Source organism: Bufo gargarizans, chromosome 3, assembly GCF_014858855.1.
Source record: "Bufo gargarizans isolate SCDJY-AF-19 chromosome 3, ASM1485885v1, whole genome shotgun sequence".
Taxonomy (NCBI): Eukaryota; Metazoa; Chordata; class Amphibia; order Anura; family Bufonidae; genus Bufo; species Bufo gargarizans.
Window position 1 is genome coordinate 44,835,198 of NC_058082.1, and position 23,266 is coordinate 44,858,463.

A 23,266-nucleotide genomic window follows, 5' to 3' on the forward strand; every position below is an offset into this window, starting at 1 on the left:
TAGTTCTATGGGGCCCTGAGGGGGAACATAAAGCTCCTGGGCCCCAATGTAATATAATCAGGCTCCTGACATTATGGGGTAACCTCTGCACCCCCACAGGAAGGATAAGGCCTTATACCCAGGCCCAGCCCATGGCCACCTCTGGGCATCCAGTCCTCAGGCGCTGCAAAGTGTCATTCCGACGTGCGGCCGCTAGATGTCCTAGGAGAGCGGAGGGGGCGGGACGTGACGTCACCGCGAGTTTCGGGTGAAAAGCAGCTGATAGACTCTGGGCTCTCAGAGCGGCGTGAACTGTGCGGGAGATATACCGGGAAAGCGGGTGTGTGCCGGAGATATACCGGGGTCTGCCATCTTCACACCGGCTTTCATTCATTACCCGGAGTTCGCGGTGAGTTCTACTGCCGGTGGTGGTCCCTCTGCAGCTGCACCGGGTGTGCAAGTGTTAATTGGGCAGTTATCTTATGTGAATGAGCTTAAAAGTGATGCTCTGCGGGGGAATTCCTTGAGTGATGCTCTGCAGCGTTGGGGGGTCCACTGAGTGATGCTCTGCAGAGTTGGGGGGGGGGGTGTACTGAGTGATGCTCTGCAGAGTTGGGGGGGTGTACTGAGTGATGCTCTGCAGAGTTGGGGGGGTGTACTGAGTGATGCTCTGCAGAGTTGGGGGGGTGTACTGAGTGATGCTCTGCAGAGTTGGGGGGTGTACTGAGTGATGCTCTGCAGAGTTTGGGGGGGGGGGGTGTACTGAGTGATGCTCTGCAGAGTCAGATGGGACTTTGCAGAGAACAAGCTGCTAAGGACAAAGGGTCCTGGGGGAGGGGCTGCTGGAGTTGTGCTCTGCAGGGCTGTCTGCTGCTAGGTTAGGATGTCCTGCCTGACATTGAGGCACTGCAGCACTTGCAGGTTGTGTCGTCCCCCCCCCCCATAGGTGACAATGTGCTGCATGTGTCGTGCCCCGGCACATACGTGTGACAGTGAGGGGTTGTGCAGTGCGCAGTGTGCCATGGCTGCGGTGACACTTTGTACCAGAAGCTCGGGCTGCTCTCACACTCGCGTTTTGGCTTTCCGTTTATAAGATCCGTTCAGGGCTCTCACAAGCCGTCCTAAAGGGATCAGTTTTGCCCTAAAGCGTTCGGAATGGAAAAGGATCCGCTCAGAATGCATCAGTTTGCCTCCGATCCGACGGATCTGTCCTGGCGCACAATGTAAGTCGATAGGGACGAATCCGTCTTGGCTAGGTGTGCAGCAGAGGATACCTGGCTCTACATCTTTGGGGGTGTCACTGCCCTGCCCCCTTACATCTCTCACAGGGGGGAGGGGGGAGCTGCCCCCTACCACTGCCCACCCCCTCTGTAACCCGAGATCTGGCAGACTCCTCCAGCGGCTGCAGGAGTTCTCTGCCCTGGCACAGTGCCAGAGTCATTTGAAACCTTCCCCCAAAAAACAAACAAAAAAAAAAACTGCATTTTCCTCTTATAATATTTTTAAAGTTTATTTATTTTCTTAATTCCACAATAAGTTCCATGATGTTTGATGTGTAAATGTTTTTTTTTATTAAAATATATATATCTATATATATATATATATATATATATATATATATATATATATAAAAATATATTCGGTTGCACATTTATTTGTTCCCAGCGACAGATTGGGAATCCGGTAGTGATCGTGGGTTACTGGGCTCAGAGGGGGTGTGCCCCTCCTGCTGGGAGATGCTTTGCAGTTGGTGACAGATCGCGCTTATTGACCATTAATAATAGCATTAACAGTATAACCGCAGAGCGCCCGGCGTCCCGGCTCAGCGCCACCCTGCGCAGGAGGCTATTCAGTTGTAACGACTCGTTTTTCACAGGACTGAAGGGACCCCGTCAGGTTTTAGAGATGTAAGGATTGATTGAAAAGGGACCGGGGGGGGGGGGAGGGAGGGAAGAACTTTTTATCCCCCCCCCCCCCCCCCCCAAGTGCCGTATGTAAATTACCTTTCTGGAGTCAAGGAGGTGGAGCCACCCCAGGGACGTCGGGCAAACCCAAACCTGGGTACATTATGTCTACCCCCGTATGAAATTCGTTGTCCTCTGGTTCTGGCACTTGCGCAGTGATGCTGAGTGGCTGATTGGTTCTAGGGCAGTGGAAGCCAGCGTCACTGCGCATGCGCCAGAACCAGGGCACAGTGTCTCATGTGCGTTATTTCAGGCCTCAGCCAAGCCGGATTGATTGGGTTTTGGACAGGACCTCCTGTGACCTTTCTTCCAAACAGTGAAGGGCTTAAAGTTTTTTTTTTTTTTTTCCGTGTGTGTGTGTGTTTTTTTTTTTCTCCCTCCCCCCCCCCCCTCTGCTCCTTCGGTTACATATGAGGATTTTGAACAGGTTGGGATGGTTCAGGGATGAGAAACCAAGTGACGGGTTCCCCTTAAAGTTATTGTCTTGCTTCAGTAAGAGACATTTATCATGTAGAGAAAGTTAATACAAGGCACTTACTAATGTATTGTTGTGATCCATGTTGCCTCCCAGATTCATTTTTGTCCATCACGTTATACACTGCTCGTTTCCATGGTTATGACCACCTCTGCAATCCATCAGTGGTGGTCGTGCTTGCACAATATAGGAAAAAGCACCAGCCTACGTGTGCTCCCACGGTCCCGGCCACCAGAGAGGCTGACGCTTTTTCGTATGTTGTGCAAGCACGACCACCACTGATGCATTGCAGGGTGGTCATAACCATGAAAAGGAGCTGTGTATAATGTGATGGAAAAATGAATCCGGCCAGCAAAGGAAGCAATATGGATAACAACAATATTAGTAAGTGGCCTGTATTAACTCTCTACATGATAAATGCCACTTGCTGGAGTGAGGCGATGCTGTGCCCATTGCCCCCTTTAGCAGGAAGCCGTCGAGGTGCATTCACACACCGCAGCTTTGGTGCATACATTCCCCCCCCCCCCCCCCCCCCATTATTTATAGCTCCGTGCTCTGCGGCGCTGTCCTTGTCTGTTCCAAAATGGGCTCTTGATCCGACCTCGCACATCTTCTGTTCCCTAACCTATGTGTGGTATATAGATGTAACATTACATGATGGGGGTTGTAGTGCTGAGCTGCTGCTGCTTCCTCTCTGGGTTCCATCTTCTGCTTCCTTCTTGCTGTAATGAAGCTCTAACCACAGTCGACCTCTCTGTGATATCCGGAAGCTGCATACGAGGTGTCGCCGAGAAGTCAGGAGACCAGTGATGCCGACCAGGGTGACCTCATCTTCTGTCTCGGCACATACGCAGACCACCATCTGGTGTCCCCGTGGCCTCCTCGTGGATGATATACAGGACTCTGGTCTCCATTCCTAACAAATCGATTGGGGAAGGTTTGTGTTCCAGCAAGCCTCCTCCCGAGACGATACGAAGCGTTCCGAGGGCCCGGCTCACGAGGAGGACGGGGGGGCGACCCAGAAGGAAAAAGTGCTCGTTTTGAACAACCATTCAGCCAAACAAACAGTTTTATGGTGGTTTCTCATCATTTAGGACCAAATGTTCTGGTCATGAAAGGGTCAACGGCCACCATAAGCCCCACATGTGGGAGCCCATCAAATGTCTGCTTTCTGGTATTGCTGTTCAGTTCCATGGCCGAGCCGCAGTACCATACACGACCTGTGGGCAGGTGTGGTGCTGTGTTTAGAAGAAAGCTTCCACATTTTTTTTTTTTTTTGTTTTTTTTCTTATCTTGGTCAACCCCTTTAAGAAGAACTCAATGAGTGAATCTTCTGAGGCTCTGATTTGGCAGGGGTCTTCCATTTGTTATGGTAATGAAGTAGAATAACCAGTTCTCTGGGGGGAGGGGGGGGGGCAGAAATGCATTACAATGAAGGGCCAGGGGGTCTCCTGGTCCAGGCTTGTGAATCACATTGATTACCCCAGGGCTCATTAACCCTTACTGGCCAGGTATCTGTAACACATTTTGTAGCATTTTTGCATATCCAGAAAGGTGATCTATATTATTTTGCATATTTTTGGAACAGTGTTTACCCAGAGATTTGTGGTCGACCACGTCAGGCCAAGGCACAGAATTCTGTAGCATTAGTTTTATTTATTTTATTTAGTCGTTGCATTTGACATTCTCGTTGTTTGGTCGGAAAGAACAGGTTTTGTTTTGTTTTCACTTCTTGAATGGCAGGTGCCGGAGTGACCTGGCACCTTGTGGGTGCAGCGTGGCGAAGGTTGCTCAGCACCCAGGGATGTCGGGTAACTCGTGGTGTCGAAATTCAGCCGTATGCGACTGTAGCAGGAAGAACGAAGCAACGAAACTGCTGAGTTCAGTTTTAGGTCTACACGATGACATTTGTAGTGCAACATTTGTAGTGCAACATTTGTAGTGCACCAATTTTTATAATGGCAGTCTATGGTGTCTCACTGCAACATGCTGCGACGCAACAGTCGCAGAAAAATCCATCTCGAATGGATTGTCTGCGACTGTTGCGTCGCAGTTGCAGCGTGAAACCATAGACTGCTATTATAAAAATTGTCGCGTGACAAATGTCGTCGTGTAGACCTAGCCTTAGAAACTTGAAGGAAGATGGTGACTCAATGAGATGCAAGGCACCTGAAAATACAGGTCCGTGAGTCACCCGTCAACTTGTTAACCTTTGGTGACAAACACAGATGCCATTAAAGATCATACAGGTGATGCCACCCAACTCTTCTAAACTCCCAAGTGGCTAGCTGAATATGAATCAGATCATCGGGTGCTCACCCAGGACCTGCAACCTCTCTGGATCCCGGACGAGCCCCCAATAATCGTATAAAAGGTAGATCGGCACCTTCGATATTGACCTACTGTTGTGGGTAGGTGCCCCAAAACATGACCAAATGCTTCTTGTGAAACTCCAGTCCTCTAATCCTGAGAATTGCTTCTTTCTGTTTTTGTGCAAAAAAAAGTTTTCGGTGCACTGTGCTCTATTTGGTGCACTTGGTGTCCCCTGTGTTTTTTCCCCCCTACCAGCATAGAAGTCTCGTGGGGGGGGGGGGCTGATAATGAAGCAAGAGTGGATGCACCGGGATGGGGATAATAGCGGAGCAGTGGCGCACCAAGCAGCGTGGCCATGTCCGTGATCCACCTACGGTCACACCGCGGTTTATATATAGATCGGGGGTCACCTGATCTGCGGGACGTCCGCGCTCTGCTGTATTATTCATTCACTTTGTCTGTGCTGACAATGGGAGCAGCGGCCGCCTCCTACATAATGCAGAGCTCAGGATGTTGGAGGGGATTGTGTGTCCTAGCGCTGCTGTGTCATAGTGAGCTCATCGAGGCATGATGGACCTCGTGCCTCAAGGAAGCTCTACAGAATTCTTTTTTGTTTTGTTTGTCCCTTTTTATGCTCTTCCCGTCATTATCGGTGCTGCACCAGGAAGCAGGCGTGTGCCCCAGGGTGAAGTGTTTTTTTCCCTGCGTTGTGACATGTTGCCGGTATGAGGCGGTGGTGTCGCTGAGGCGTCTGCTCCTCCCGTGGCACGCCAGAATAAATACGTGGATGTTTAATGACTTGGGTTTGTCCTGTTCCTGTCATGTTTTTACAATTATATGCTTCAGGGAAAGCTGGGTGACCTCTCAGCAGTAGTAATATTAACTCTAAAGCAACCCAGCTTTCCCAGTGTCCTGATGGCAGGCCGTGTATTGTCATGTCTGCTACGATGTTCCTATAAGATAAAGCGATGGGAGACATTGCAAGCCCACCCCCTCAAAACCAATCACATCGGTTTGCAGAGAAACCCCTCTTTTTAGAGCTGCCTTGTGTGTAAGTCTTTACTGTGCTTCTTGCGTTGTATTCATGCACCAGGAAGCTCTGTATGAACGGCACATAAGAAGTAAATCTTGTTGCGGTTATTGGTAACATTAATATTAGGGGGGGATATCTTATAATAGCGCTTTGTTATTACAGTATGCTTCCTCGAAGGCCCCCATCCTCTTCCTCCTGGCACATCCTTAGTCAACAGGAACCCGATACCTGGATGCTGTGTTTCTTTATGGGAATCTCCCACATCCAGGGTGACGTCACTGGGGCCGGGCATGAGCCAGGATTTCCGATTGCTCTGAGCCAAAACATCTTGAGCGGTTGTGACCTCACACGCTTCCTCATACCTCCCGCCGGCGATAAATTTGAATATGTAAATGCATCCATTGATGGAAGCTGTAATAGCAGCCGTATTGGTTGTCACCAAGCTTTCCCAGGAACGGATGTTTTAACAGCTTGATGGTAGAGGACGGCAGTAGGTCTCTTCAGCTCGTGGTGGCCGTCCTAGGGCTGACTGGTCCGTGCGGCGTCCTTGGGAAGGCTCCTTCCTGTCGTGTTGGCGCAGAGTCAGCACTGCGCTGCAGGTGATGTCCGCTCGCCCAGGTGATGAGACAGCAGGAACGGCGGCGGCAGCGAGGAGCTCTATAAATAGCTGGGCGCTGCTTATTATAGGAACGTAATGGGAATCAATCCCAGAGGATGACGTTATGCGTTCAGTTCATTCACGGCCACGAATGGTTGCCTGTGCCGCAGTCAGAGATTGATTGAAACTGTCTGTTGCCCCCAGCAACCAATCAGAGCGCAGCTTTCACTTCATAATCTGCTGTGGAAAAAATTAAAGCTGCGCTCTGATTCGTTGCTGTGAGCAACAAAGATGGTTTGATATATGGGCGCCATCCGATTCTGTTCCTGTTATTGGGGTGCGGGAGGGAGGAACATTTGTTGGTAAATTTGGGGACTTTCGGCTCCACCAAGGCCATGCCCCTAAAACTCCTAGGACACCCACTTCTGGGTGGAGTTTCACACACTAGCCCCTCCCATCTTTAACTATGAGCTTCGTTGAGTTTGCTGTATTGTCACAAAGTTCGGGGCTGTACTTGGAAGAAGCACGTGTGTCACTGACTGCTGCAGACCTTACTGGCCCTTTAAGAGAAGGTATTGCTTGTTGTCGGGGTCATGTGGATGTGAGGAGTTGTAGTAGTTTTCTTTTTGTTTGTTGCTTCCTGTGGGAGTTTAATAAGCTGCCGGGTCTATAAATAACAGGGCGACCGGGGCGGAGGATGGGACGTCGCCCAGGACTGCAGAGCACAATGCACATGAAGGGCCCTGGAGTAATCAGGGGGGGGGGCTGTAGGGGCCCAATTGTAGATGTTGGGGGGGCTGAATATCTGGTTGTTGCGTCGATCGTAACGTTCTGTTCTTCTTCTTGCAGGTTCCTTCCATTAACGCCGCTATCTTGCAGCAAAGATGAGGAGTCTCCACCGCCTCCTCCTCTCCTGTTTATTCTCGGTAAGTTTTTATTTTTTTTTTTTATTTCTTGCACTAAGCCTTCATTAACCCCTTCATCACTGCAGCCGTTTCGTCCGTTCTCCATGAGGGGCGGCTGAAGGTCGCGGGGCCGGTTCTCCACCTCTCACTGTTTGGTAAACAGGAGAACCGGTACCTGCCGCCCGCACGCCCTCCCTCTGGTGTATTGCAAAATTTTACACCCCCTGCAAGCATGTAGTGTCAACACGGTCATAACGTGGCTGCCCAAGTGAAGGCACGCGATTCGTGTCTGCTCTCGATACCCTCACGTACTGGGCCCCGATGCTCTGGCGTCATCCTCGAGCCGCCGAAGTCGTGTAATCTAAATGGATACCGGGGTGGTCTGGAATTCCTTTCCGGAAACTTCAGTTCCTGGGAAGACAAATGTGGAGGTGGAGCAGCCACAAATATGTGACATGAGAGGGTCTGTCCCGGGGTTATTAAAACCATCTGCCATTGGGAGCGTCCCCTTAAAGGGGTTGTGTCCTCCGATAGCCAGTGCATAGGAGTGAATGGAAGGTGGTCGCGCTCGCTCAGAGATGGGGCCCGCTCCTATCTGACACAAGTGGCCTATCCTAGAAGGCAAAGTGGCTACGTTTCCAGGTACAGCTGCCTTTCAAATCTGGAAATCCTGGGTGACCACTTGCTTTTGAGCAAAAGCGGCAGCCATATTGACGCCCAGCTTTCACCGTAGATAACAGTCCAACAGTTTTAGCCCCTTAACGGCCTGACTTTCCAGTACAGGCGCCTTGTGGACGTCTTGTGGCTGTAAATGACATTTTGGAGTTTGGGTTGCAGGAATTGAAGTAGAGCTGCTACCTCCAGAAACGGGTCAGGTCCAGAAGGTGCCGGCTGGTGGGATTTTTATGGTTTCAAGTTTTAGAAGATCATCCCTTTATAAAACACAGAGGAACGCATGAGAGGGCAGGGTGTGAACAGACGCTGACCATGTGTTACCACCATGGAATAAACAGATGGCGCCGAGCCTTTCCCTGCTCTTTATAGACGTCACAAATATGTCCAAGGTTCTGAGCAGCAAAGCGCTTCAGGAACTGGGTAGTATCAGACTGCGAGTGAATTACTGTCTGTGGTAAATAGTATTATAGTAGTTATATTACTGTGTATAGGAGCAGTATTATAGTAGTTATATTACTGTATATAGAAGCAGTATTATAGTAGTTATATTCTTGTACATAGGAGGCAGTATTATAGTAGTTATATTCTTGTACATAGGAGCAGTATTATAGTAGTTATATTCTTGTACATAGGAGCAGTATTATAGTAGTTATATTCTTGTACATAGGAGCAGTATTATAGTAGATATATTCTTGTACATAGGAGGCAGTATTATGGTAGTTATATTCTTGTACATAGGAGCAGTATTATAGTAGTTATATTCTTGTACATAGGAGCAGTATTATAGTAGTTATATTCTTGTACATAGGAGCAGTATTATAGTAGTTATATTCTTGTACATAGGAGCAGTATTATAGTAGTTATATTCTTGTACATAGGAGCAGTATTATAGTAGTTATATTCTTGTACATAGGAGCAGTATTATAGTAGTTATATTCTTGTACATAGGAGCAGTATTATAGTAGATATATTCTTGTACATAGGAGGCAGTATTATGGTAGTTATATTCTTGTACATAGGAGGCAGTATTATAGTAGTTATATTCTTGTACATAGGAGGCAGTATTATAGTAGTTATATTCTTGTACATAGGAGGCAGTATTATAGTAGTTATATTCTTGTACATAGGAGCAGTATTATAGTAGTTATATTCTTGTACATAGGAGCAGTATTATAGTAGTTATATTCTTGTACATAGGAGACAGTATTATAGTAGTTATATTCTTATACATAGGAGCAGTATTATAGTAGTTATATTCCTGTACATAGGAGCAGTATTATAGTAGTTATATTCTTGTACATAGGAGACAGTATTATAGTAGTTATATTCTTGTACATAGGAGACAGTATTATAGTAGTTATATTCTTGTACATAGGAGCAGTATTATAGTAGTTATATTCTTGTACATAGGAGGCAGTATTATAGTAGGCATATTCTTGTACATAGGAGGCAGTATTCAATGCAGTTGTCCTAGGCTAAATAAGTGAGAATCACTTTTGGGGCTGTAATATGCTCGGAGTAGTTGTCACTCCTCTGGCAGTTTATACATGTACTATTCAGCAGGAGCAACAAGGCAAAAATAAAACTTCAGATCATGTTGTGAAATCCTTGTAAGGGGGGCACATATGCCCTCTCCTCAGTCATGGTTCCAGTATGACAGCAGGAATGTTCTTCCTGGATAATTGTCTCAACAGGTCTTCTACATTCCCTTTTTGTCTTTTCTTTTCACATTCTCGGTTCTGAGTGTTTCTAAATCCGTCCTGTGAAGTGTCTGGCCAATCCTTCATCTCCATTTATACGGTGTATCCGGCACGTCTTCGACCCTGGAGGTTTCTCTGTGGCCGCAGTCGGCTGTATAATGTAGAAATGAAATGTTTGAGTGTTTGGGTTTCATGACCATTTGGCACCACTAACGACCTGTGTTCCTGGCGGCTGAAGATAGCGCTCGGCCGTGTGGCAGCTGAGAAGAGGAGACGCACTTGCATCATGTCTGTACCTGCAGATGTTCGCTCCTCTTGTGGCTGATATCTCAGGTGTTTGTGTGTTGTCTTTTATTGATATCGCCCTGGTGTAAGAAGATAACCCTTTCTGCAGCTCTCATACGATTTCCGAGAGATGCCTGTATGACTGACCCACTGAATGAAGGGCACGGGGAACGCCATAAAAAAAAATTGTGACGAGCCAGGAGGTCCCTACACAAATTATATATCTGGCTGAAAATAATTTGTGTACCACCAGCTTGAAGGCTGTGGACACCTTTTTGGGGGCATTTTTTTAATTATTGTATTGTACTCGTTTTGAGCTAAAAATCTGTTTTTACAATTGGTCTTTATTCAAAATGTTGAACCCTTTTCTCTGTACAGCTTTGAGATTCTGAAGTAGCCTGTTTGTCTGTTTTCACTCTGTTCCATCACACAGCTCAGCTGACTGCTCCTTATCTCTGCTCTGTGACCTTATAAACACTCTTTATAGCTCAGTCCTTATCTTATTGATATGAATGTGGATTAAGTCCTGTATTGGGTCCCTTTCACACGAGCAAGCTTTCCGCGCGGGGTGAACGCATAGCACCCGCACTAAATCCTGACACATTTCATTTCAATGGGTCTGTGTACATGAGCGTTGTTTTTCACGCATCAGTTCTGCGTTGCGTGAAAATCGCAGCATGTTCTATATTCTGCTTTTTTTTTTTTTTTTTTTTTTTTTTTTTTTTTTTTTTTTTTTTTACGCAGCCCTGGCCCCATAGAAGTGAATGGGGCTACGTGAAAAACGCATTGCATCCGCAAGCGGGTGCGATGCGTTTTTCACTGATTGTTGCTAAGAGGAGATGTTTGTAAACATTCAGTTTTTTATCACGCGCGTGAAAAACGCATCAAAACGCATTGCACCCGCGCGGAAAAAACTGAACAACTAAACGCAATCACAGACAAAACTGCCTGAACTTGCTTGCAAAATAGTGCGAGTTTCACTGAACGCATCCGGCCCCAATCCGCAACGCCCGTGTGAAACCAGCCTCACGCCAAAAGACTTGTCTAACAGACTTTCTGAACAATCGCTGGTCAGATAATCCAGTGTAATACAGGCCTACGTGTTTGACCTTTTTAGTAATTTAGTGAGAGCGGTTATTAGATGAGCGGCACAAAGTGAGAGTACGATTCTCGCAGCTAGACAAACAGTTAACCCTATGACCGAACGGCTGAATATTTTTAATAAAGGCCAATTGAAAAAAAGATTTTTAGCCCAAAATGAGTTAAAATGCAATCCTAAAAAAAATGGCCCTGAAGGTGTCCATGTCCTTTAAAAAGCGTCCTTCCTTCACACCGGAGGGGCTTTCCATGGACTTTCAGAGCACTTTTTTTGGATTTTTTTTATTTATTTTTAAACATGAACTGATTCACTGTATCTAAACTTCTCATGTGTGATGCATACTTCATGAAATGGCTGGCATGGCTTTCAGCACCATACAATACTTTTAAGGGTTTTCCTGAGACAGAGATTTAATTTTATTTATGTTGACATGAAACTTTTATCTTAAATTCTCTGTTTATTACCATACGTTTAGTTTTTTACATTCATTTTTATATTCTCATTTTCATTTAATATTTTTATTTACGATAAATAACATGTAAAAAATGTGAAATCAGAAAAGTAAATAAAATGATTTTTATATCTTTTTTTTATGTAGCTCCAGATCTGGGAAGGAATTTGTCAGGAGTGCGGGAAAGAAGAGTATCTCAATGACAATGGGAACTGTACGTCATGCAGAAAATGCCCTCGGGGGCAGGAGCCAAATGGGGTAAGACCATTCAATACCGCCCTGACTTTATAGCAGCGGAATAACCACAGGTTTTCAATACCCGGGTGTCGGTAGTTCAGTGCATACATTAGTTAAGTCTTTTGGGCTCAATTATCCATGATGATCATTTAATGAGAGAGGTCCTATGACAACACCTACTGACTTGCATGAAAAAAGATGGTCAGGACTAAACCAAAAATGGATGACATGGTAGGATTCTGCATACTGGTTGGATCCGTCATGGAGTCCATGTGAGTTTTCCATTAGTATTCTGAATTCTCCTCTTCTCTGCCAGGTCTGTGGCTTTGGGACGGGTGCTGTCGTTGGCTGCCGGGCATGTGCCCCTGGGACTTTCTCCAGTCGTCACGATATGTCCCCTTGCACTATGCACACCCAGTGCATTAAGAAGAAAAGGATCCAGCTGACTGCAGGGACCGCCAATGCTGACGCAGTGTGCAAAGGATGCCTGCCGGGGTACGCGCACGTGTTGGATTTAATGTAACGTACACAGTGGCGTGTGGCACCAGGAGCTAAGTGTCTTTTATTTATCCCGTGGCAGGTATTTTCCTCTGGTGGCTAATAGTTCGAACACTTGTATCCCGTGCTGGCTGGCGCCCCCAGACACCGTGGGATGCGAAGGTGAGTTCCCTCGGATTGTGATGAGGCATATTATAATATGAAGATCCTAGTAGGGCGCTTTCATATATTTTAATTTATGGATATGCACCTCCATATGCAAGTGCATTTGCAGTCTGAACGCCCCATTCACTTCAGTATAGAGCTAAGTAGGAGTAGACGTAAATCCCTGCAGCACTTTACTTTCTCCCTGCTGAAAGAGATTTATCTGAAATAACTAGAATATCTTACCTAAACAGGGGATTACAAACGGTCGGTGTGTCTTTTGCTAGCTAATAGAGCAGTATTTGCCCTGGGAGAGGGGAGTAAGGGCAAACGCAACGTGAACTAGCAAGCTTGTAGTTTTAGTGGCCAAGACCGGGCTGCAGCTCCACTGTATTGGGAGCCTAGATAAAATAAATACCCAGTCTAGGATTACCATCGGCTATTAATGCTGGATCTTTTCCAGGACAAATGTAAATCCAGAATTACATTGATTAAAAATAACTTCTGTTTTGAGCTTTTATTTTATCTTTTTTTTTTTTTTTTTTTTTTTTTTTTTTTTTTTTTTCCCCCCCAGGTCAAAGAACGCTAAGAAACCGTTCTCCAAGAACACTGGAGGCTCCCAATAACTCGGAGCAAAAGTCCCCCCAAAACAGTACACATAAAGGGGCTCCCGATGACTCCAGGACGCAGTACGCAGTATTGGCTATAGTCCCCGTCTTCTGCATGATGGGCCTGACCGGTATATTGTTGTGCAACATCCTAAAAAAGAAGGGATATCGCTGCACGTCTCAGAAGGTGGATGAAGAAGCCGCTCCGGAGAAGGATGGTGAGTACCGGAAAGCCCATAAATCATGTGATTGTTGTAACTGGCTTGATGTCTTGTACCTTTGCTGGGTACACGTATGACGTCAAGGCGGGAATTGCTGCATGTAGAAAACCACAAACATGCATTCCCTTGTTGGGACCACGGCTCTCCGAGGAGCTGAGCACAATTTAGGCCTATACTAATTATCCTCAGTACGGCACCTCGTCTACAGCCATTCAGTCTCCTCCAAGTTTCTGCTTATGCTTTAGGAAAAAAATAATGGGATGTGATGGTCGGGAAAAGATGGACAAAATTTGAGACTTGATTTAAATGGAATCTGCATGCACAACTCATTTTCCTTTAACACCTTAATGAACAGACACTTTTTTTTATTTTTATAGTGCATGGTCCCTTTTTTCTCTTTTTTTCAGGGAAACTGCAAAAGTCTTCCCTTCTACCTAAAGCTCTTTATTCTTTAAAGGGAGTCTGTCACCACATTTCAGTATATTAGACCGATCCAATAGGGTTATGTGATCCACCCAGAACTTAAAAACAGTACCTTTGTTGTAGAAAACTGACTTTTCTTTTAGCCGAAAATGAACTTATAAGATTATGTTCTGAGCCCTCTCAAGTGCCCAGGGCGGTCTCTCAATCCTCGGAGCCCCAGGCAGGCACCTCCTAAACGGCTGATAACCCCGCCCTCCGTGCGCCTCTGCCCGCCCGTTTACTCCCCTCCCCTGTCCTTTTCCACTGCAGCTGTGCGGTCCAAATCGTAGCGGGCGCATGCGCAATGCGATGCCCGCTCCAGGCAGGGCATCGCAATACCTACTGCGCATGCGCCCGCTACGATTTGGACCGCACAGCCGCAGTGGAAAAGGACAGGGGAGGGGAGTAAACGGGCGGGCAGAGGCGCACGGAGGGCGGGGTTATGAGCCGTTTAGGAGGTGCCTGCCTGGGGCTCCGAGGATTGAGAGACCGCCCTGGGCACTTGAGAGGGCTCAGAACATAATCTTATAAGTTCATTTTCGGCTAAAAGAAAAGTCAGTTTTCTACAACAAAGGTACCGTTTTTATGTTCTGGGTGGATCATATAACCCTATTTGATCGGTCTAATATACTGAAATGTGGCGACAGACTCCCTTTAAATATGCAAGTTGTTTCCAAAAATTTTTGTAATAATTTCCCTATTCTGTAATATATCTATATCTCAACAGGGTGACTGTTTTCGCTTTGCGAGGTCCCCCCCCCAAATATTTATTTATTTTGCCCTTTGGCCCAGTTACAGTGGAAATCAGCCCCCTATGGGGGGTTTATACTTAGCCAGTGCTGATCTGCTAAGACCCAGCAACTCTGTTATGCCCTTGTACCAGTTTTATCCAATTAGTCTGTAGTCTGTCTGCGGGAGTCTCCAATTATCTGTTGCTATGGAGACTAAATTCTTTTGTCTTCCGATCCTCACTCGCTACATTGTATCCCCACAGACAATGACATCTGCTCCTCATCTAAGTTGTTTGGCCCCCACACGGCCGCGTACAATTCACCCCCTGTCTCTGTATCTTCAGGTAACATCATGATGGAGGAGAACGGGAACGAAGACACCATCGGGGTCCTGGTGCGCCTGATCACCGAGAAGAAAGGTCTGTAGTATGTCGAGGCTATGACGCCACGTTTCTCAGTAGCTTCAGCAGTTTCCCTAGCTTGTCATGCGACAGTCGGACATTAATTACTCCCATGTGCTCCGACGTCTTGTATAGTCAGAGGCAGGGCTGGATGTGATACCTTTCACTTGCCAATCAGAAAATTTTTAATTTTAATCCATATGCAAATGAGCAGTTAAGTGCACCGAGGGCTGGTCCACGTCACTCTGTGCACCTTTGCTCCTCCTGATTTCTCTACCAACCTCTCCTTCCTGTAAGGCCCGGTGATGGACTCCATTTAAAAACTTAGCCTTGTGAAAGGATAACCAAAGAAACTCTACGTAGACTAAGGATAGATGATAAAGGTATGGTCTCTGGGGGTCCCACCAGTCGTAAGAATAGGGGACTCCGAGACCCCCAATGTGAATGGGGGAGTAGTGCACACGTGACCACCGATCTGTTCACGGTCAGACTATTGTGTACTGCTCTCGGCTGTCCCGTAGAATTGACTGGGGCGGTGATTGTGTGCGCCCCTCACCATTCACACGGGGGACCTCTGTTCTTGTGGTCAGTGGGGGTCCCAGCGGTCAGACCCCCCCCCAGCGATCGTACATCTCGTAAACTAGGTGATAAGTGTTGTTAGCAGGAAAGGCTAGTACCGTGACCGTCCCACAACGTGTTGGGGTAGGCTTGCCTTATTCTATACTTTCTTTGATGAAATCTTTTTTTTTTTTTTTTAACTCTTTGTTAGCTAATATATATTAAGAATTCCTCCTTCCTTCCCAGAAAACGCTGTTGCTTTGGAAGAACTCCTGAAAGAATATCAAACCAAACAGACGTCCACGTCAGGAGACAAGTCGCCTCAAAAGTGAGACTTATTTTTTTATTTATTTTTGGCTCATGTACTGGTCTAAAGTAGAGGAGGTGAAATGGACACCGTATAGGAGGCCATTACTGTGGGTTGTCCCTGATGGAAATCCCCTAGAAGTATGACCTCGCCCAGTTTTTTGTTTCAGCATTAAAGCGCTAGTCCCATCTGCACATTTATGGTAAACGGATATACTGTAAATGTCTGCTAGGCGCAGGTCCCACCTCTGTTCGCAGTCTACCGCTAAGGGACTTTTTAACATTTTTAGCTGATCCAGCGCTTAAACGGGATCTTGGCGTCCAGTTTGCCTGCGGTGCGACAGAAAGAGAGATCTCCCGGTAATCATTGGTTTTGTTCATGACACGTGTTGGGTCCTCCAGAGCTCGGTATGATCACGGTAGCCCCTCTGCTCCGCCTAACGGACAAGGGTCCTGGATCTAACATTGTATGTGAAGCACTGCCCGCCTGTATTACTGTGTATATGGCTTCTTAGGCCCCACAAGATGGCTGTCCACATATTGAATTAGGGATGAGCTGAAAATAGATCCTGTAATAATCTGTCGCCACATTTCTCGCACACCCCGGAGGCGGCGGCGGCTTACCAGAAAATGAGCCCTCACTTAAAGGCCCCCCCACCCATCCGCGTCATTGAACCTCGGCGACGAGTTCATACTGAACACAATACAGGCAGCTTTGCAGAGCAGATGGAGGTGTTTACGCCTCCATGACACATCCTCCTCCTCCTCCCTAAAAGCTGCATAACAAGATACTTGTAATGGCGGCCATGCTGTTTGTCACCCAGCTTTCCTCATAACTGACTTAAAGGGCATCTGTCAGCAGGTTTGTCCCTATGACACTGGCTGACCTGTTGCATGTGCACTTGGCAGCTGAAGGCATCTGTGTTGGTCCCATGTTCATATGTATCCGTGTATGTTTTTATATATGCAAACGAGCCTCTAGGAGCAACGGGGGCGTTACCATTACACCTAGAGGCTCTGCTCTCTCTGCAACTGCGTCCTCTGCACTTTGACAGGCAGGAGTGATTATGTTTTCACTGCCTGGCCCTGTCGAAGTGCAGAGGGCGCAGCAGTTGCAGAGAGGAGGTGTAACGGTAACGCCCCCATTGCTCAAAGAGGCTCATTTGCATATATAAAAAACAACATTTTTCTCAGTAATGCGGACACAGATGCCGTCAGCTGCCAAGTGCACATGTAACAGGTCAGCCAGTGTCATAGGTACAGAACTGCTGACAGATTCCCTTTAACCAGCAGTCACTGGGTATCTGACAGAACTCTGCTTTCCTTCACCTTTCCAGCAAACTCCACCTGCTGCCCCAGATGCCGATCCTCTGCAAACACCAGCATCACCTGCACACTGTCCAGGGCCCGGCGTCCCGCTCCAACACCTGCTGCACTCGCTGCAGCCAGAAGAAGTGGCCTGACTTCATATCGCCTCCACAGTCCATGGTGGTGCCCAACAACAATGGCAAAGGCGGCAGAACCTCGGCCAAAGCTGCGTTAGGGGAGATCACCATCCTCTCGGTGGGCAGGTCAGTGTGGTTGTCATGTCGCTGCCCTTAAGCTTCTGCCACTTTACTCTTTGCATTAGCAGTTGATAACGTCATGCATATTACTCCAGAGCTGCATGCAGAATTCTGCTACGCTGCCCTGAAATAATCCCTCATTGTCACCTGTTTAACCCCTCAGGTTCTGTGTTGCCCGTATACCGGAACAGAAGCCAAATCCCCCAGAGGTGAAACCCAATTCTGAAGCTGGTGCCATGGATGCCTCGGGTCGTCCTGAAAACGAGGTCTCTGAACAAAAGCTGCTGCTGCTGTCTAACACTGTGAGGGCTAAGAAGCGGAGTCTAGAAGATACCAGCAAGTTGGAGGTAATGACATTGGATCCAGAAGGAATCTTGGAGTTGTAGTCCATCACTGTGACCCTGGACGGGTTCAGATAGCTGCCGCCATGTTCCGCTGTCGCATCCCCTGACTTGTCTGCATTAATAAATACTTTCACTCCCCGTGTAATAACTCTAGAGCACCGGTTGTCATTCCTCTATTATTCCCACTTATGGATGAATTGCCAGCCGTCTGCCGTAAAGGTCCAGTTGATGTCAGACTGTGCATGGACATGGCTCCCATTAGTAACTCCCAGATGAACCTATATTCATGAGCTTCTAGTAGGAATAATAGAGGAAAGGCACAACAGAGCCATGATAGATTCTCCATAAAGGGGAATGCAAGTAGTTACCAAAACGGATGAGTCAGGAGAGGTGAGGGCTCGGGGGTCTTCTTTAAGACTCTTCTTGCAGTTGTTGAGCCGTCTTCTCGGCCCCTTCCTGTGTGTCATTCCTCCCATCCCTGGTCTCCGTCCTGCCATTATTAATCATCTCCCATGAGGCTATGTCTTTGCTCCCAGATGCACTTTGCCAATTAAAAGCTTCATCCTCCAGCGCTGAGCGTTCAGGATTAATTGAAGCGCTTTGTGTAGAGGATGCAATCTCTGAATAGGCCTCAGTGGCGTAAGTGCGGCCAAGTGTCGGAACAGGCAGAAAAATACAAAGATGTAGTAGAGGATCTGTCAGCTCTGCTGTGCGGTGTAGTATAGAGGATCTGTCGGCTCTCCTGTGTGGTGTAGTATAGAGGATCTGTCGGCTCTCCTGTGCGGTGTAGTATAGAGGATCTGTCGGCTCTGCTGTGCGGTGTAGTATAGGGGATCTGTCGGCTCTGCTGTGCGGTGTAGTATAGGGGATCTGTCGGCTCTGCCGTGCGGTGTAGTATAGGGGATCTGTCGGCTCTGCCGTGCGGTGTAGTATAGGGGATCTGTCGGCTCTGCCGTGCGGTGTAGTATAGGGGATCTGTCGGCTCTGCCGTGCGGTGTAGTATAGGGGATCTGTCGGCTCTGCCGTGCGGTGTAGTATAGAGGATCTGTCAGCTCTCCTGTGTGGTGTAGTATAGAGGATCTGTCGGCTCTCCTGTGCGGTGTAGTATAGAGGATCTGTCGGCTCTGCTGTGCGGTGTAGTATAGGGGATCTGTCGGCTCTGCCGTGCGGTGTAGTATAGGGGATCTGTCGGCTCTGCCGTGCGGTGTAGTATAGGGGATCTGTCGGCTCTCCTGTGTGGTGTAGTATAGAGGATCTGTCGGCTCTGCTGTGCGGTGTAGTATAGGGGATCTGTCGGCTCTGCTGTGCGGTGTAGTATAGGGGATCTGTCGGCTCTGCCGTGCGGTGTAGTATAGGGGATCTGTCGGCTCTGCCGTGCGGTGTAGTATAGGGGATCTGTCGGCTCTGCCGTGCGGTGTAGTATAGGGGATCTGTCGGCTCTGCCGTGCGGTGTAGTATAGGGGATCTGTCGGCCCTGCCGTGCGGTGTAGTATAGGGGATCTGTCGGCTCTGCCGTGCGGTGTAGTATAGGGGATCTGTCGGCTCTGCCGTGCGGTGTAGTATAGGGGATCTGTCGGCTCTGCCGTGCGGTGTAGTATAGGGGATCTGTCGGCTCTGCCGTACGGTGTAGTATAGGGGATCTGTCGGCTCTGCCGTACGGTGTAGTATAGGGGATCTGTCGGCTCTGCCGTACGGTGTAGTATAGGGGATCTGTCGGCTCTGCCGTACGGTGTAGTATAGAGGATCTGTCGGCTCTCCTGTGTGGTGTAGTATAGAGGATCTGTCGGCTCTCCTGTGAGGTGTAGTATAGAGGATCTGTCGGCTCTGCTGTGCGGTGTAGTATAGAGGATCTGTCGGCTCTGCTGTGCGGTGTAGTATAGAGGATCTGTCGGCTCTGCTGTGCGGTGTAGTATAGAGGATCTGTCGGCTCTGCTGTGCGGTGTAGTATAGAGGATCTGTCGGCTCTGCTGTGAGGTGTAGTATAGAGGATCTGTCGGCTCTCCTGTGCGGTGTAGTATAGAGGATCTGTCATATTTGATCTGATGCCCAAACTAGTTGTCAGATTTGGGCCACATTTAATCCAATGACTCCTTTGACTTGATGAGTAACATCCTCCGTAATGGAAGGTGAATCACCCGATGCTGCTGCTCGGAAAATGCTTCAGGCAAATAAAACTGCTGAGTTATCCAGAACCGGTTCCCTTGCAGCCGTCAGATTAACGCGCCTTTGTTTCGTTGTGCTAATATGCCAGGTAGTTAAAGGGCACCACACAAAGCTATCCCCATCAGCAAGCAGAGATCTTAACGTACAGCTTTTTTGCAGTGATTTTTCTTTTACATCCTTAAAGGGCTTTTCCACTTTTACGTAACTAATAAATTTATTTTTATTTTGTTCCTATGGTTTCCAGGATGTTATCTGACTCCACCTTCCCGCCATCCCAGCCATTCACCTGCAACAATCCGAGCTGTGGTGGGAGGGTCCTCCTGCTGGTCGCACGTGGGCCAACGAGGCAGCAAAGTGTGGAATATGGAGGAGACCCGTCTCTGCAGCGCCTCCATTGCACTGCATATCGCACCTATTGTTTTACCAAGAGCGATACCATTAAAACTTCTCGTAATGGGAAACCAACGCGCTTCAGGGATTTACACAAGACCAAGGCGGCGGAGGCTGTTTGGAGGTCGTGCTGCTGTTTCTCATGGTCCATTTAGTAATAGGCGGTATAATAAGAGACTTGTCGCGGGGTGTGGAAATCTGGCACTTCAGAACCGGAGAGAACGCGACGCTCGCCGACTGCCTTCCATCTTTGAATGCTACAGACTTATGTTGCTGCTACTTTCCCTTTTTTAACTTAACTTTATATTTTTAATGCTAATTTATAGGTCACCAGGGAATGACTTATCACTGGAGGGAGTGTAATAAATTCTGCAAAATTAGTTTACACTAAGGGGGTGGGCGAGAGACGTGGCAAACGTGAAGGGTCCTGAAAACCGCCCCTCCGGACGAGAGAGTGCAGCCCTGGAGCATCCAGATACCAGAACTTGAGATTGACAGACTTGAGGTTTTGCTCCAGGCTGACACCTACAGGACCAGTATTTGGGATCCTTGATTACATTATTTATTTTTTTATTTAAATAACCAGAAAAAACTCTGTCCACAATATAAGAATTTTTGGAGAGAACCTTCATGTTGTGTCTTAAGAGTTTTGGAGCGAGATTAAAGTGAATGTCTACCGTGATATTTATAGATTCAAAATGATGTGGTGGTTTCTTTATTATAACTCCTCTGTGTCTGGGCGTATATGGAAATGTTAAAATTCTGCTGCCTGCAACTGCCACTAGGGGGCGCTTTAATGCGTTCAGCAGATCGATTCACCACATTGGCCACCTGCTCTGTGATTGGCGGGGTCGGACATCTCCTGGCTGCACCACTGCCCAAGCTTGAATTCAGCTTCAGGGGCAGCTACTGCGCGTGTGCCACTATCCGGAAGTGTAGCAGCGCATGCACAGCAGCGTCACAAGCAGGAAATTCATAGGGCCAGGTTGGGTGTCCGACCCTGTCCATCATACGGCAGGTAGAAAAAGTCTAGCTAATGAGACGAATCAATTCACTCCTCTCTACATTCGTTCTATGAACAGTATGCAGTAAGCTGCAATGCTCCCCCTAGTGGTGGCTGCAGGCGGACAGAATTTTATCATTTTACCTTTGCACTGGGTGTGAAGTTCTCATTAATCCTTTTAAATTATTTCAAAGTTTCTGTTCATCTTGCTGTAGGTAGAATGGCGGCAGCCTCGTCCTTGGGTTGTGGATAATGGAGGAGGGCTGGTCCCCCCGTGCCCCCCCCCCCCCCGTCCCGACACATGAAGCAGATGTAACGTGAATGCCATGTGGATCAGGCACCCAAGTTTGTTGACCTCTCCTGGCTTCTGCATTTTGGTTTAATCCACTGTCTTGTGTGAACTGCGACCGATTTAAGGCTGTTGGGACATAATGTCTGGTATGAAGAGTCCAGAATAGTCTTGGGTCGGGGATGTAAAATGACCCCCTCCGTTATCTTGGGACTGAAAGATGGACGTTGTCCTGACCTTTCTCCTATGTTCCTGGAATACCTCGGTCTTCTCTACCTCATTCCTCCTGTGCTGTAGCCTGTAAGGGGGAGTTCACACATCAGAGTCCTGGGTGGTGGGGGGGGGGGGGGCTGCAACTAAATCTGCACGTTACACGTGGATCTCAGTGCAGATTAATCCACAGATGGCGCTCACTGCAAGGAATGAAATCTGCGGTGGAATTCAGGGACCTTTCCACATCAGGTGGGGCATAATGTTTGAATCGGCAAATTATTATTATTTTTTTATTTTTTTTATTTTTGTTTTTCCCATGCACGGGAAGGGGTGATTGTGAGATACTGGAGTTGGCCCATGATTTTTAAGAGGACCCTCACGGTAAGGTTTCATGGACATGACTCGTCTTAGTCCGATCAGATGCGGACACATTCACTTCAATGGGGCTGCAGAAGATGCGGACAGCACTCCGTGTGTCCTTTCTGTTGCACCTGCAAAAAAAAATTTAAAAATAGAACTGTCCTATCCTTGTCCATAAAACGGATTATGTGTTATGCGCCAGATGTTCGACAAAACGCCGACCGCATGCAGCCGGTATCGGTGTTTGCCAGACTGCAAAAGGGGCTACGGCCAAGCGAGTTTTCTGCGCGGGTGCCGTGCGTGAAGCGAACACATAGCACCCACACTGAAGCCTGACCCAATCATTTCATTCAGTGTGCATTTATTTATTTATTTTTCCCGTTTTTTGCATTTCTGCGTTGAGAATCGCAGCATGTTCTATATTCTGCGTTTTTTTTTCATGTAGCACTGACCCCATAGAAGGAAGTGAATAGGACTTCAGCGAAAATGGCTTTGTATGGCCTCATGCACACGAACGTATTTTCTTTCCATTTTATTTTGCAGACCGTATATTGAACCATTCATTTCAATGGGTCCGTGTGCTTTCCGTATTTCAGTTCCGCAAATAAATAGAACACGTCCTATTATTGTCCGCATTACGGACAAGGGTAGGACCGTTCTATTAGAGGGGTCAGCTGTTCCGCAAAATACGGAATGCACACGGACGTCTGTGGTTTTTGCGGACCACAAAATACATAGTCGTGTGTATGAGGCCTAATCCAGGTGCGATGTGTTTTTCACTCATGGTTGCTAAGAGATGTTTGTAAACCTTCAGGTTTTTTTTTTTTTTGTTTTTTTTTTCACTCACGTGAAAAACACATCAAAACGCATTGCACCTGTGCAGAAAAAACTGACTGAACTTTTATAGCAAAATGGTGCGAGTGTCACTGACGCAATCCGTATTGTTCACGTGAAAGAGGCCCAAGTCTGCAGATATCGGGCCTTCTGTAACACGTACCTGTGCTAGGTGTGGACTGTTTCATCCTGTCTCTGGGTGGTGGGGAAAATAAAAAACACAGAAATTAGACCGCGACATGGCAGAGCGCTTCGTTGTGGGTGCACCGCGCCTCATTGATATGTGGGTCAGCGATGGTGCTTTTAGCTCTGTACACTCTCTTGTCTTTCTCTTGAACATTGCTGTTTTTGTAAGACTTTGTTCTGAAGGTTTTATGATGGGTCCGGGCTTTGAAATAACCTCTCGATCCACTGGGGACAAGCGCTTGAATGTGATGATGCTGCCGCTGACTAAGGCAGATG

The 23,266-nt window shown here is 47.5% G+C and overlaps 1 protein-coding gene across 4 annotated transcripts; it reads left to right on the forward strand.

Moving 5' to 3' along the window:
* Nucleotides 1-253: 253 nt before the first annotated feature.
* RELT (RELT TNF receptor) lies at nucleotides 254-20,804 on the forward strand. 4 transcript variants are annotated; one of them, XM_044287721.1, is made up of 11 exons: nucleotides 254-388; nucleotides 7,212-7,288; nucleotides 11,625-11,735; nucleotides 12,031-12,209; nucleotides 12,295-12,374; nucleotides 12,931-13,182; nucleotides 14,723-14,797; nucleotides 15,584-15,665; nucleotides 16,981-17,214; nucleotides 17,372-17,555; nucleotides 19,960-20,804. In XM_044287721.1, the coding sequence occupies exons 2-11, from the start codon at nucleotides 7,247-7,249 to the stop codon at nucleotides 19,969-19,971; spliced, it is 1,251 nt and encodes a 416-aa protein (XP_044143656.1). In that variant the 5' UTR covers nucleotides 254-388; nucleotides 7,212-7,246; the 3' UTR covers nucleotides 19,972-20,804. The 4 variants fall into 4 exon arrangements, with proteins under 4 accessions (XP_044143656.1, XP_044143659.1, XP_044143658.1 ...); XM_044287724.1 differs by lacking the exon at nucleotides 254-388 and adding an exon at nucleotides 3,212-3,355; XM_044287723.1 differs by lacking the exon at nucleotides 254-388 and adding an exon at nucleotides 3,393-3,790.
* The last annotated feature ends 2,462 nt before the right edge of the window (nucleotides 20,805-23,266 follow it).

Excerpts from the sequence above, each read along its gene's own strand:
- RELT (XM_044287721.1), top strand. The coding sequence starts at position 7,247 with ATGAGGAGTCTCCACCGCCTCCTCCTCTCCTGTTTATTCTCG. Across the intron at positions 12,375-12,930 it reads AGACACCGTGGGATGCGAAG|GTCAAAGAACGCTAAGAAAC; the intron begins GTGAGTTCCCTC and ends TTTCCCCCCCAG. Across the intron at positions 14,798-15,583 it reads CCTGATCACCGAGAAGAAAG|AAAACGCTGTTGCTTTGGAA; the intron begins GTCTGTAGTATG and ends CTTCCTTCCCAG.